Source organism: Rhinopithecus roxellana, chromosome 16 (genome assembly GCF_007565055.1).
Source record: "Rhinopithecus roxellana isolate Shanxi Qingling chromosome 16, ASM756505v1, whole genome shotgun sequence".
Classification (NCBI taxonomy): domain Eukaryota; kingdom Metazoa; phylum Chordata; class Mammalia; order Primates; family Cercopithecidae; genus Rhinopithecus; species Rhinopithecus roxellana.
The window spans coordinates 114,675,947-114,690,731 of record NC_044564.1 but is presented as its reverse complement, the minus strand read 5'-3'; the positions used below and the strand labels follow the sequence as shown (position 1 = coordinate 114,690,731).

General features: G+C 47.6%; 1 protein-coding gene across 3 annotated transcripts; it reads right to left on the bottom strand.

Annotated features, from left to right (window-relative positions):
- Positions 1-275: 275 nt before the first annotated feature.
- SLC31A2 (solute carrier family 31 member 2) lies at positions 276-13,795 on the bottom strand. 3 transcript variants are annotated; one of them, XM_010370452.2, is made up of 5 exons: positions 13,582-13,795; positions 6,589-6,655; positions 2,697-2,886; positions 1,477-1,648; positions 276-1,366 (listed from the first exon to the last, which is right to left on the bottom strand). In XM_010370452.2, the coding sequence occupies exons 1-4, from the start codon at positions 13,585-13,587 to the stop codon at positions 1,480-1,482; spliced, it is 432 nt and encodes a 143-aa protein (XP_010368754.2). In that variant the 5' UTR covers positions 13,588-13,795; the 3' UTR covers positions 276-1,366; positions 1,477-1,479. The 3 variants fall into 3 exon arrangements, with proteins under 3 accessions (XP_010368754.2, XP_010368755.2, XP_010368753.2); XM_010370453.2 differs by having other exon boundaries at positions 276-1,067; XM_010370451.2 differs by having other exon boundaries at positions 276-1,648; positions 13,582-13,794.
- Positions 13,796-14,785: the final 990 nt, after the last annotated feature.

The window sequence follows — 14,785 nt, the reverse complement described above, 5'->3', positions numbered from 1 at the left end:
CAGTTACTTTTCTTATAGCATGTACTCAATTAATACTTGTTATATGAATGAAGAATGACTTGCCTCAGTTGGCATTCTGGGGTGTCTACCTGGGTGCAGCATTTCAGGGCTGGGTTTCCCTGAGCAGAGTTATCTTTGTAGCAGGTGGATGGACTCTGTTCTCAGACAGGCTTATAAAGAGCACTACCAGCTCTATTAGCCCCACTCACCCTCTGTTATACGGGTTCAGGTGCTTTCTGTTGTGTTGGAATGAGGAGAACAGAACAGTCATAGACTATGTAAAAATATATATTTACTAAAATGTATTTGTTTTTAATTCCCAAAGCTTACAACCATCTTTTCATCTAGTCTGTGAGGTATTTAGTATATAGCAGTGATTTTTCTCTTTCCTTTTTTATAAAGCAAAGAGGTTCAACTATCCAGAGAGTCCCATCTAACTTAAAAAATGTAATGGCTTTGGTTGGATTGCATCTTCAGTCAGTACCTGCCATGGCTTAATCAATATTTTAAGTGAATGAATCATGTTTCCCCACCAGATCATTACGAGTAAGCAGTAAGTAATAAATAGAGAACATTAAGTATTGAACATTATTAGATGCAGTTTTTTGTTTTGCATAGAGGAAAGATAAGGATAAAGAAGGGCATTAAGGCCATGAAGAGCTTCCCAGACACGCACGGCCATCAGATGATCTTCTTCCTGCAGGCAGTGCCTTCTGGTGGAAGGAGCTCAGTCTATCAGAGAATAAACCAGGAGCCTGAGAGCAGTCCTGTGTCTCTGTCTTTAATCAGCTGTCACTTATTCTCCCCCCAAGAAAGGGAAGTAGGTCTCAGCAGTTGCTGCCATCCATCATGAATAAAATGAAATCATTTCATTAAAATTTTTTTGTATGAATGTGCAAAATTGCCAACTAGGAGTTCAATGGGAAAAATAAAAAAAGTTTGTCAACATGATCCATAGAAGAGATGATCTTCATGTATTCCAAAGGCAGAAAGGTGAGAAAAAAGATCTAGCTTGGTCTCTGTCCCTCAAAGACAGAAGAGGTCAGGAAGTCCAATGGGCGATGCTCCTGTAGATAAGGCACAAAGCAGGAGAGCTGAGGGTGTCCAGGTTCCATGCCCTGCATCACCAAGAACCCTTCTCCCTGGCTTGAAATCTTTGGAAACTCCTGGTTTGCAGAAATGCATTGTCATGGGCTCAGTAACCCTGCCACCCCTGTTCTCTCCATTCTCCCTTTGGTCACAGCAGCCATCTTAAAACACAAGACCAGGCCTGGGCCCTATGCAGGCTGGCTGAGAAGGAAGGTTGATACAATGGCCTCCAAACTCCAGGGAGCAAGTGCTGGCTTCAGCTCAAAGTTTCCAGGGGCTGGGAATAAGGTGGAAGAATAGCCATCAGAAGAAAGGGCAGTTGGAAGTATAGTGTCTGGAAGAGGGGTCCCCGTGTCCCTCCAGCCTCAGTGCCTGCACATTCCTCACCAGCTAAGCTGTGCTGAGAAGTGGGTAAGCTAGGTAGTAGCCCACAGCAGAGCCCAGGACCACACCAAGGAAAATCCAGGTGTTGTAGGACATTACGGCCAGCATGATGAAGTAGCCGATGACCACCTGGATAACATGGATTAGAGACTGGCCAAGGTGACACAAATACCACCTAGATAAAAAGGAGAAGCAAGTTAATCCTGGTAATGAGCTGGTAATGAGGAAGCTGGGAGTTGATATCAGGGAGTAGAAAGCTGTTGAGTTATGTGACCTGATTATTTATAACTTGTATGCTTAACCCAGGAGAGATTTCTTTCTGCCCCCCACCCCCACCCCCAGAAAAAACTCAAGAGATTTCTTTTTAAAGAGACATATCTTCACTACATTTGGTGCCGAGCTTCCTGGCATCCTAGACAAAGGGGAAAATGAAAGTATCTATAATCTATCTTTCTGAGAAGGAATAAGAGAAAATCATCAGTAAGGCATATTTTCCCCCTGAATCTACTTTGGGAGGCAGTATGACAATGGAAAGAAAAAGCATGGACTTAGGTGACATATCAGTTGCTAGTCCTGCCACTTACTAAAAGTGGCCTAGACAGATGTCTTAACCTCTCTGAACTCAAGATTCCTTATCAGTAAAACAGGAATGAGAATACCTCCCTTGCAGTACAGTTGTGATGATCTGAGACACCCATGTAGGGTGGCTAGTGATGGAGTGGGCAGGCTTATTAAGCACAGGTGAGGCTGGGGCTGGACAGAGGGCAGAACAGGGACCCTAAATGGTTGCCTGATTTGAGTGGGAAGGGAGGAGAGGAGAGCTTGTCTTCCTCCTCCCACCAAGTGGGATACATTGCTTCAGGACAGTTGCAGATCCCCTCCTGGATATGGGAGCCTAGTGACCCATGGAACTGGTGAGATTTGGGGGAGGGTGGGTGGCCACCCCAGTTGCTAGATAGGGGCCTGCATCTGAAGATCACAGTTCCCTAAAGAAAGCCTTCTGAGCCTTTCAAGTGGCTGTTCACAGAGAGTGCTTTGGCCTGGGCATCAGGAGACATAAGCTCTAGTTGACTTGGCTATTTATAACCACTTGTTGGCGAGTCCTGGTCCTTCTCTGGGCCTCGCTGTCCCCTCTGTGAAGTGGGGCTAATGCTGTCCAGGCCAGCCTGTCTCTCAGGGTGAATGTGAGGCCTCTGCCCCTTTCCCATACCCACTGCCTGTACCTGTGGTGGGTTCTGCCAACAGGGGATGAATCTGAGCCTGCAGAGTCTCCGTCTGTCTCTGCGATGGTCTGCTGGCTGATGGAGGTGGGCAGGTTCACCAGCACCTGGTGGAGCAGCTTGGCTTTGCCAACCTTGATGCCTTCATACAGTACAGCCAGGAGCAGGAGCACCAACACCGAAAGGGCCATGCCTGTCAAAGGAGGCAGAGTTGTGGAGACCTGGCCAGGCCAGCACTGTTTCCCTTCCAGCACCTCCACCTGTTCATGGAATCCACTCCATCCACCTCTCTCTTGCATCTTCTTCCCCACCCTTGCTGAGCCCTGAACTTCTTCACTGTCTTCACCAGACCTTTCTTAGCAGGATTGGCCTACTGGAGTGTGGCTTTGAGATAAGGAAGAGAAGCCGCCTGAAAAAGCCAGGGGCTGAGACTGAAAAAGCCATGTACCATCACCCCAGCCACTCCCCTGGCAGGCTGCACAAATCTGTTGTGACTTCTTGTTAAGGGATGAGTACTGTAAGGTCCTGTTTATATGTAAGTAGGCAAAAAATGTCTGGAAGGAAAGATAAACAGCACAAGAGTAATAGTTATCTCAGCAAAGTAGGATACGGATGGTTTTTATATTCTTGCCTAACTTTCTAAGGTTTCTTTTATATATATTACTTTTATAATAGGGGAAAAACCCAATAAATTATTTTACAGCAAATATCAAGTGCTTATTAGAGCTGCTGTGTAAAATATAACTGTTAATCACTACTTTTGTTTCACTAAGAGGGATAATAAGCAGTCCGGCTAAAGTATTTTACTGGACTCTGCAACATAATGAGAGATATATATCCTGTTTCTGCCCTGGTTTCCTGGCACACGACTTCTAGAGCCCTTGGAAACTCTGAAGTGGTGTCTTTTTATATGCTAATGAGATGACTGATGGCTGAGGCTCCTGGATGGGCTCTGGATGGGGGCTGGTTGCCAGGGGAGCCAACCTTGTGCTTGGAGGTTGGCACTTTCAGCCCACTTCCTACCTCTGGAAGGAGAGAGGGACTCAAGGTTGAATTGATCACCAGTGACCAATGAGGTCATCAATCAGGCCTCTATATGAAGACTCCACAGAAACCCAAAAGAATGCAGTTAGAAGGAATAAGTTGTTGTATTCAGCAGTACAGTAGGGAAATTATAGTTAACCATAATTTATTGTATATTTCAAAATAGAATTATAATGTTTCCAACACAAAGATACATGTTTGAGGTGATAAACACCCCAGTTACCCTGATTTGATCATTGAATACTGTATATAGGTATCAAAATATCCCATGTACCCCAAAACATGTACAACTATTATATATGAATAATTTCTTTAAAAGGACAGGATTTGAAAAGCTTCCAGCTGCTGAACACATGGGGGGTACCTGGAAGGTGGCAAGCCCAGGGAGGGCCTAGAGGCTCTGAACCCCTTCCTACATGCCTTGCTCCATGCATCTTTTCCTCCCAGCTATTCGTTGTACTTTTTATTTTTTTCGAGATGGAGTCTTGCTCTGTTGCCCAGGCTGGAGTGCAGTGGCGCAATCTTGGCTCACTGCAACCTCTGCCTCCTGGGTTCAAACAATTCTCTTGCCTCAGCCTCCCAAGTAGCTGGGATTACAGGCACCCCCCACCACGCCTGGCTAATTTTTTTGTATTTTTAGTAGAGACGGGGTTTCACCATGTTGGTCAGTCTGGTCTTGAACTCCTAACCTCAGGTGATCCACTCGCCTTGGCCTCCCAAAGTGCTGGGATTACAGGCGTGAGCCACCGCACCTGGCCCATTTGTACTCTTTTTAAGTGTTCCCTTGAGTGTTGTGAACCATTCTAGCAAATAATTGACCCCAATGAAGGCATTATGGGAACCCCGATGTATAGTCAGTTGGCCAGAAGTACGGGAGACAAGCTGGGACTTGGCGATTGGTGCCTGAAGCAGGGGGCAGCCTTGTGGGACTGTGCCCTTAACCTGTGGGATCTGTACTAACTCTGGTTAGTGTCAGATTTGAACTGAGTTGTAGGACACTCAGCTGGTATCAGAAAATTGGTCACTGAGGAAAAGCCTACACATCTGGTCACAGAAGTGTGTTGAGTGTAAGAAAAGGAAAAACGGGTTTTTTTTCCCAAAGGCTCCCAGGAGGAAATCATCTGATAGATGCAGGTTTTTAAAATATAAAATTATAGGTAATTTCATGTACATGGTGAAACTTCAAACAGTGCAAAAAAGAATACAGTGAAAATTCAGGCCAGGTGTGGTAGCTCTTATCTGTAATCCCAGCACTTTGGGAGGTCAAGGCGGGTGGATCACTTGAGGTCAGGAGTTTGAGACCAGCCTGGCCAACATGGTGAAACCCCGTCCCTACTGAAAATACAAAAATATTAGCTGGGCATTGTGGTGCATGCCTGTAGTCCCAGCTACTCAGGAGGCTGAGGCAAGAGAATTGCTTGAACCTGGGAGGTAGAGGTTGCAGTGAGCCAAGATCGCGCCACTGCATGCCAGCCTGGGCGACAGAGACTCCATTTAAAAAAAAAGAAAAATCAGTTTTCTTCCCACCCCAATCTCCCTTCACCCCAATTCTCCTCCTCAGAGCAACCTCTGTTACTCAATGTATATATCAGCCTCTGTTTGTCCAAATGACAGCATCCCATCTACACATACTCCTTTGCATTTGACTTTATCATCCAGTTTTACCTCAGTTCACACAGATTTACCTTTTCCCCAGTGGCTTCATCGTATCTGTGATAGATTATATTTTCCAAAGACAGCCACTCCAATATATCCAACCCCACATCCCCTTCTTATGATGTCAACATTCCTGCCATCAAGCGGTGGGGTCCATGTTTGTTCCCTCTCCTTTAGCCTAGGAAGACCTTCGTGACTGCTTCAGACAAAGAAGGCAGAAGTAATGCTATCTGATTTCCAAGGCTAGGTCTTGAAAATGCCACATACTTCTACCTTGTTCTCTTGCGACACTTGATCTTGAAATCTAGCCACTCTGCCACGAGGAAGCCCAAGCCATAGGAGATGCCACACGTAGGTGTTCAGCCAACAACTCCAGCTGAGGTCCTAGCTAACAACCAGTATCAGTCACTTGGCATGAGAGTGAGGAACTCTTCCAAATGACCCTACTTCCAGCCACTGTCTGACTATACTGCATGAGACCTTCAGTGAGGACCACTCAGCTGGGTCCAGTCAACTCATAGCACCTTGAGAGAGAATGATAAAATGACTTGTTTTAAGCCACTGTTTATTTAGCAACAGATAACAAGAAATGGTAGCCCATTGTAGGGATGACCATACTTGATTTAATCTGCACCCGCAATAACGGGCATTTGGGCTGTTTCCAGTCTATTTTTAAGATGCAGTTATTTAACTTGAAAAATAACTTCTTCATGAATTAGTGACAAACTCTGCCTTTTCAAATCAAAGGAATATTCTTCTCTTTCAAACTGGTGTCTCATCTCCAGCAGCTGCTGTGGACTTCTGAACTGGTGCAGAACAATGAACGCTGGATAAGGAACGTGCCAAGTGGCACCCGGAAGCCTTGATCTAGTTGTGGCTCTGATGCATAGTTACTGTGTGACCCTGCATGAGTCTTTCTTCCTGTCTCTGGGCTTTAGTTTCTTCCCCTGTAACAGAAAAGCTGCCTCCCTGCCTCTCTCGGCCTTTGTGAGGATCAGTAAGATAATGGAGTCCTTTGCGATCTGAAAGGGAGTGGTTGCAAATGGAATTATAAATGTGAAGTTCCTGCTCAGTGTTTATGCCAGAGGAATCAGCCTCACTTAAATGCCCACCAAGAATCAAGAGAACCCGGATTTTCCCTTGCCTAGTGCTACAAGGCTTTCCAAGCTACAAGTTTGAGCTCCCCAATTCTTACCAGCAGGACTGTGGACACTCCAGAAATCAAACAGAAGCACCACCGTATCTGAGAAGATGAAATGCATCTGAAAGAGAAGGGAATCGGCATCATGGGGCGCGGGGCAGTGGAAGTCATGGTCCTTAATGCTCTCCAGCGCCTCCTCTGGGAGTCCAGAAAAATGGAGTCTCTGGAAGTGCCGAAAGGGCCAGCAGAAGTCATCAGGGCCAACTGAGGCCATAAAGAGCTGAGACTTGCCCAGGAGGGTCAGCAGCAGAGCTATAATTGAGCTGGCCCTGCTCCATATGAGAATAGAAGTATGGGAGTGCCCATCCTCACTGGGCCAACTGGCTCGGGATGTGACAGTGTCCTCAGACTATGTGGGGATGTCCCCTCCATGCCTTCCAAGTGCAACTGCCTCTTCTTACCTCCTGGGGCCCTAGCCATTCTGCTGCAGCTCCGGGACAGGCTCCCGTGTGATGGGAACCTAGAGTCCTCTTTGTCCTGCGGAGTCTAGACAGATCCCACAGTGTTTATCGTCAAGGGGCCCAGAGGCAGCTGTCTTCACTGTACTCCACATCTGCCCACTCATTCACTATACATTTGCTCAGCCCAGTTCGTGTGCCCGGCATTTTGGAGGCAGATTAATGTATCTGACCCTGGTGAGTTCACAGCCTTACAGGAAAGACTGCAGATAAAAGCAGTGACCATGCAGTGCCTGTCAGATGCCTTTTCAAAGGGTGCTTGATCCACGCTGTGTTCAGGGTGGCATCAAGGGCTTTTTCTACATCATCTCATTTCATTGTCATAACAGTCCTCTGTGTGACAGGGACAGTTAGGCCCATTTTACAGGAAGGAAAGCTAGGGAAACTAGCCTTAGAGAAGTAATTTGCTGGTGGTCCCAAAGCTAGTAAGTTGGCAGAGCTGGGATTCAAACCTGAGTCTAGCTAGATTCCAGAGCCCTGGGCATTCCAGGACACGGTGCTTCCTCCCAGTCTCCAAGAGAGGAGGGTACGGTGGGAGCTGGATGGTGAATTTAGACGCCCACACCAGGCCTAATGACTGTTTGGAAAGATGAGGACCCAACAGATCTATCAGTTAGTTCACCCTCTCAGGGAAGGGAAGGCCGCCTCTGGTCCCCAGGTAAGCCCTTCTCAGCCAGCACAAGCAGTTCAGCAAACACTGTCAGTGTTACCCAGCTAAGGAGATCCTGGCTGAGTTGTAATCAGCTCGTGGAAGCCTTTGCCTTCTGAGACAATGGCCAAATATTAGAATCCTTGAATGTCAGCACTAGATAGAAGTATCCTCAGAGTTTTTAGTCCCATGGCTTTCAACTTTTTTTGCCAGGGAACACTAGCCAATTTAAATCTTTCTTGTAATTCTGTGATATAAAACATGGGGCTCAGGATGAAGAGGGGAGAGAAATCTAAGCTCTGCTGAAACTCAGTTTGAAAAATGCTGATTTGGCCCAACTTCAGGCCCTCTCCATCGCCTCTCATTTCCAGATGAGGGAAATGAATACAGAGAGAGAAAGGGATTTGCCTGACTTCCTTAGAAGCATGATTACTCTCAGTTTGTGTTCAAGGGAGGAAGATATGAACCCACTGAGACTGGGTTCCTGTGAAGGCTATGGAGGCCATCAGTTCTTACAGAAAAGGAGTTCCGGTAGAGGCAAACATCAGTGGGGGGTGGAAGGATAGGCAGATTTGATTAGCTGCCATTTTGTCAGGAAGCTGTGCCATGTGGGTGTCCCGTAGCCTCCCGGAAACCAGAGCCACAAACCTCTGCTTGCAGATGACAGCCCTAAACCACAGGCCCTGCATGTTCTAGTCGTCTCCAATCCTCCCCCTCTCAATATTTAGGACCAAAGGAGATAGTAAATAATAGTAGACTGAGTCTAGGATTTGGAACAAAACAGATTTGTTAGCCAGAGCCTCTCTCTGGTCTCAGTTCCCTCTGAGGGGAGCTGGGGGAAAACTGCAAAGCCATCCACACAAAGTGACACACAGTAAGGGCTCAGTAACCCCAGTGCCTTTTTTTCCCCATACATGTCAAAGCTGGAGGGGTGTTTCTCAGAAGTGTTCCATGGGAGAAGCACAGGATACTGGGGAAAATGGATTCCATGGTCAAGGGAGTTTGGGAGAGACTGGAATTGGACAAAAGGTTTAACAGCTTTCTGCACTGCCAGAAGCCTGTACCTCTGAAAGCCTGTAACTCTCTCCTCCCTTTTTTCTTGCTGAGTGTCCTCTGGGAGAGAATCTCATAGACTAGCCTCTAGGAAGTACTAATCTAGAGCAACTGTCTTTTTTCATACTTGGGAAGGAAATGACACTAATTATTCTGTGCCAGGCACTCTTCTAAAAATGTTATATGTCTTCATAGGTGGGAATTGAACAATGAGATCACTTGGACACAGGAAGGGGAACATCACACACCGGGGCCTATTGTGGGGAAGGGGGAGCGGGGAGGGATAGCATTAGGAGATATACCTAATGTAAATGACGAGTTAATAGGTGCAGCACACCAACATGGCACATGTATACATATGTAACAAACCTGCAAGTTGTACACATGTACCCTAGAACTTAAAGTATAATAAAAAAAAGTTATATGTCTTAACTCACTTAATTTCAAGGGGGGGATGATTATTCTTAGCTCCATTTCATAGATGAGAATACTAAGGCAGAGAGAAGTTAGGTAGCTTGCCAAGTTGCTAGCTAGAATTTTGCCTGGGTGGGCTGGCTTCAGATTCTGTGCTCCTAACTGCTCTCAATGCAGCTTCTCAGGGCAGCACCAGAAGTCCAAGGGGCAGTTGTGACATGCCCAGGGTCACACTGTGAGTTGGCGGCAGCATCAGGACTGGATCCTGGGTCTTCTTACCAGGCCCTCATTTGGCAAGAGGAAAACAGATGCTACAACGCAGAGAAGAGCCCACTTTCTTGTGCAATACTAGATGGAGATGAGGGCTGTGCTGTCTTTCGGTTGTTTTAACATTTCAGGAAGATATGCAAACAGCAGAAGAAGCTGATATGGCCACTTTGGAACAAAATATGGGAAGAAACTGGGGAGGGGAAGGAATGTATGAGAAAAAGCCTCTGTGCAATTAGGATAGTCATGCTGAGCCCCCCAAGGATGTTCAGCCAGTAGCTGGCCTGGATTTCCTGAGAAAGGTGAAGCGTGCACCTTAAATAAAGGAAACAAACAAGGACCAGTCTGGGGATGGGAGAGTAAGACCAGAGCCCAGGGACAACAGTGGTACAACAGGATGAAAAGGCAAAGAGGATAGGGTGGAAGGGAGGACACTGGAGTGGATCACAGCTGTGGATGATGATGCTGTTATAGCCATATTTGCAGAGGCAGAGTCAGTCCCGGGTGAATCACTGGGAAACCACAGGCCAGTCATGAGCTCCACACACACTGGCAAGTGGCTGCTGCTTAGACTCCAGGGCCTTATTAAAAGTGCAGATTCCTGGGCCTCCTCAAGCCCCTAATCAGAGTCCAGGGGCAGAGCCACAGGAGGCAGGGAAGACATAGATATTAACCAGCCCCCTTGAGGAGATTCTGAGGCTCAGTTCACTTGGTTGCAGTTTGAACAGAGGCAGCAAGGCTAGTGGTTAGGGACACGGTTTCTAAAGCTGCACTGCCTGGATCTGCCTCCCAGCTCTGCCAGGAACCAGTTGCGTGGCCTTGAGCTGCAGACACACAGAAAGCCCCCTGTGGACCCCAGTCTCCTCGTCTGTAAGATGAGGATAGGACTCTAGGAACCCTTTCCTTTGGTTTGGCCTCACTTTCACAGGGTCCCATCTTGAGCTCTATCTACTCTTTTCCTGAAACCTTGTAAAAGAAAAAAGTGCTAGCCTGGGCAACATGGCAAAACCCGGTCTCTACAAAAAATACAAAAATTAGTTGGGCGTGGTGGCATGTGCCTGTAGTCCCAGCTACTTGGGAGGTGCTGAGGTGGGAGGATCACTTGAGCCCAGGAGGTGGAAGTTGCAGTGAGCCAAGATCATGCCACTGCACTGCAACCTGGGTAATAGAACAAGACTCTGTCTCAAAAAAAAACAAAAAACAAAAAAACAAAACAAAAAAAGTGAGTGTGCCTCCGTTTCCAGGTTGGACGGGGCACCACATCTATGCATCTCCTCTCAGATTTGGACACTGCAGCTTTGGGTTTGGTAGAGACCTGGGACTAACCTGGCTGTTCTACTCCCTACACACAGCTAACATGCCTTTCAGTGCCAAAAGGGGTCTGACTTGTGTCACCAACCCCTCCCTGCGCCTACCCAGGGACTGGGCTCACTGGAGATGGTGGAGCTGCAGGACAGAGAAAGAAATGTGAAAGCATCCGATTGAAGAGAACAGCCACACAGCTCCATGTCTGCTGAGGGCCTGCATGTGCCTGCACCGTGTTCACCTTCCATTTTTTATGCCTCACTCCCTGTGACATCTCTGCAGGTGCCTACTATTATTAACCTCTTTAAATTAACAAGGAAGGCACAGAAAGGCCCACTTATCTCCCCACGGTCACTCAGCAATCAGGTGCCCAGAGCCAGAGATCTTTCTGGAAAGCCTGTACTGGTTCTCAAACCTTAGTGTACAACAAGTACTCTGGGTGTTTCTGGGACAGGTGTTTGTGGGGGTCACACTTTGAGAAATCATAGGAACCATGATGGTCTCCTGTCAACCAGCAGGGTCTGGTCAAGTAAATTATATGAGAGCCTCAAAATGGAAATCTAGGCGGTCACATCACAACATGATAAAAATCATGTTGAAGCGTTTAAAAAATGTTGAAGAGTTTAAAAATAAGAATAGCTTTTACATCCGCCCCACCCCCCCACCCACCCAATGGCACTAGCTCAATGTAAAAAGCTGACATAGTACCGAAAAGAAAGTAAAAAATCATTTTGAGTCCTACTGCTCAGAGATCTCTCCTGTTAGGCTTTCAAAAAACATTTGTTGACATAGCAAAATGTTTACACAAGATTGATATACAAAACCAAACAGGTACGAACAATACTGTGAAACTCCATTTACACTGGAGATGGCCTCATCCTCAGCAGAAGCCTCTAGCACCATCTCTGCCAGGTGGAGGTAGGGGTGACGCCTGTGGATCACCCCTTCTCTGAGTCCATTTGGTAAAGCAGATGGCATGAATGGAATGTCCCTAGTGGCTAATTAATCAGTCAGGGAGTTGCCACAACTGGTTTCCTTCTATCATCCTTGGGCCTAGGCCAGTTATCTTAGGAACCCAAAACAGCCCAGACATGTTTTGCCATAGACCTGAACCCCCACAGAACAGTAAGAGTAATTTGAAAGATTTCTTTTTGTTGTGCTAGGGCTGTGCAGACCCTTGCCATACAGAGATGAATGGGACAAGTCTTTGGCCCTTAGGGAGCTACCTGTCTATGATGGGGGACATTTAAGTGAGCAAGTAATTACAACAGGTTGTAGGTCAGAAAGAGAGGCACAGTGGAGGCTCCCTGGGGGTGCTGGGGACTAAGCTGCCTGAGAGACACCTGCCCTGGCCAGAGAGCAGTTGGCTAGAACAGTTCTGAAGTCAGAGAAGCAGGAGACAGCTGGGAAGATGAACTGTATGGTATGTTCAGAACTGCAAGTACCCACGGAGTCCGAAGCCCCGGAGGGACAAAGATTCACCTGTCACTCAACCCTTTCTACCTTTGCCTTTTTGCTAGAGGAAAAGATGGAAATCAGCACACCCTCACTTGAGAGAAGCGATCTGGGCTACAGTTTTCAATTAAAGGACTTTGTGGTCAGATAGGCAGGGGGCAGGGCCCCAATCTTGTTTTCCTCCTTGGGATGAATCTTGGCCTCTGACAGTTTAACTGATTTGTGCTTTTTTCAGGGTGGGGCTGTGGTGAAGGAGGGAGCAATCCCTGGAACTTGTTTTCTTCTTTATTTTTTCATTTGAGGTTACTTACACTTTGAGAAAAGCTTCCTTTTTTGTAAACAAGGGTTGGGAAGGAGATGAAGGTCCCAGTGCTAGGCTGACTGGCTGGGGGAACTTTTGCAAGTGCTTTCCATCTATTTCCCTTTTTAAAGGACAGTTGATCATTTCACTAAACGGCCTATATAGACTTCCTATATCTTTTATGTTTTTTGTTTTGTGTGTTGTTTGTTTGTTTGTTTGGGAACGTCTTGTTCTGTTGCCCAGGCTGAAGGTCATGGCTCACTACAGCCTGGAACTTCGGGGCTCAAGCAATTATCCTCATCCTCCTGCCTCAGCCTCCCGAGTAGCTAGGATTACAGGCGCCTGCCACCACTTGTGGCTAATTTTTGTAGAGACGGAGTCTAGCTATGTTGCCCAGGCTTCCTGTATCTTAAATTCTATGACATTCTTCATGGGATGAAGAAAATGATATGACTTCTTCAAAGACGAACGAGTCTTGCAAGCTGTCGTTCTCTCCAGCCCAGGTGAACCCTACCAAGAAAAACAGCTTGTCCGAAACGCTGTTTTCTGACTGAAAGTGTAGGGAAGCTGGAAAGGGGCTGGGTCTGTTTTATTCCCCAAAGAATCTGGCTACAAACTTAACAAGAGTAGGGCCGGGGATGTGCGTTCGGTGTGCGCGCCGGGCTGCGGGCTGAAATGCGCCGGGGCTTTCCCTTTCGTGGAAGCCTACCTGGAATCTCCCAAGGCGCTGCCCTCCGCCCTGGGGCGCCGACCAGAGTTCCGGGACTGGGGACCCCGGACCCAGCTGTCTTCAGCCACCGCGCCCCTACTCTCAAGCCGCGCCACCGCGGGCGCTCGGTAACTGCTCGCCTAGCCGGACTGCCTCCCAGCAGGAGGGACAAATAGAGAGGAAAACCACAAAGCCACGGCAACCTGTACCTGCCGCGTCCCCCCAACCCTGTTCCGGCTGTTGGCAATGCTGCCAACACACCCCTCACCAGCCCCGGGCCAGCGACAGCGAGGATTCGGGGTGCCCAGCAGCTCCAGGAGACCCCGCCCCAAGCGCCCACCCGCGTCCCCTCCTCTCCCTAGCGCCCGGAACTTACCGCCATGGTGAGCGCGCGGGCGGGCGTTAGGGCCGCGTCTGCTCGCTCGTGTCTCCTCGCTCCGAGTCAGTTCAGCCGCCGCCGCCGCCGCAGCCACCGCCGTGATCGCGACCCGCGCGGCACGGATCACATGGTCCGGGCGAGGCGGCGCGCGGGCGCCTGGGAGTTGTGGTCCCCACGCGCGCCCCACGTCGGCGGCCTCAGGCGCAACCCCTGGCCGGCACCCACGTGCGGCGCCCCAGGTTCCTAAGGGCAGAGGCTTGGCGTTCCCGGAGTCGCGAGCGAGTGGGGCCACCTGCTGCCTTCTGTCTCCGCCCTCCCTGTTTTGCACTTGGCTTATCTTGGCGATTATGAGAATGCTTATTGTTCATTGTAATAAACTACCCCAAGCGTAACATATGTTGAGTTGAAAATGGAAAAGTCCGTGCTATGAACACAGTAGCAACAAATTTGGAGTAAATTAAGTCAATTATGTCCTAGATTTTTAATGCAGTCATTACAAGATAATTACATTTTTCTTTTTTAAAAAAATATTTTCCAATCTGATAAACCAAAAGGAATACACACATGTAATTTTGTTTTTCTTTGATTACTAGGGTGGTAAACTATTTTTCTTATCGGTACTTCCATTTCTGTGTATTGCTTGTTAATTTAACTGCTCCAGTTTTTTGTTGGGGTTTCTTGTAGGGTGAGGGATTTTTAATGGTTATTGATTCTTAACCATATTTAGGAACCCTTTGCCGATCAGCCTATGAGTAAAGAGGCTCTTCAGAGAAACCTTGCTAAGGACAGTGTTAGCAGAGACCTTGAGCCTGGAGCTGACCTCAGTTCACATCCATATCCATCAACTGTTGACTTTGAGACCATAGGCAAATAGCTTACATTTCTGAACCTCAGTTTTTGGTAAATAAAATGAAAATAATAATAAAATCTATGTCACGGGGATTAAATGAAAACATACATGTTAAATTCTCAGCACGTAACCTGGCAGTGGGAGCTTGTTCAGTAAATGGTAGAATTCTCAGGGTCACACAGCATTTTTTTTTTTTTTTTTTTGACAGAGTCTTGCTCTGTCACCCAGGCTGGAGTGCAGTGGTGTAGTCTTGGCTCACTGCAACCTCCACCCCCCGGGTTCAAGCGATTCTCATGCCTCAGCCTCCTGAGTAGCTGGGACTACAGGTGCATGCCACCATGCCTGGCTAAT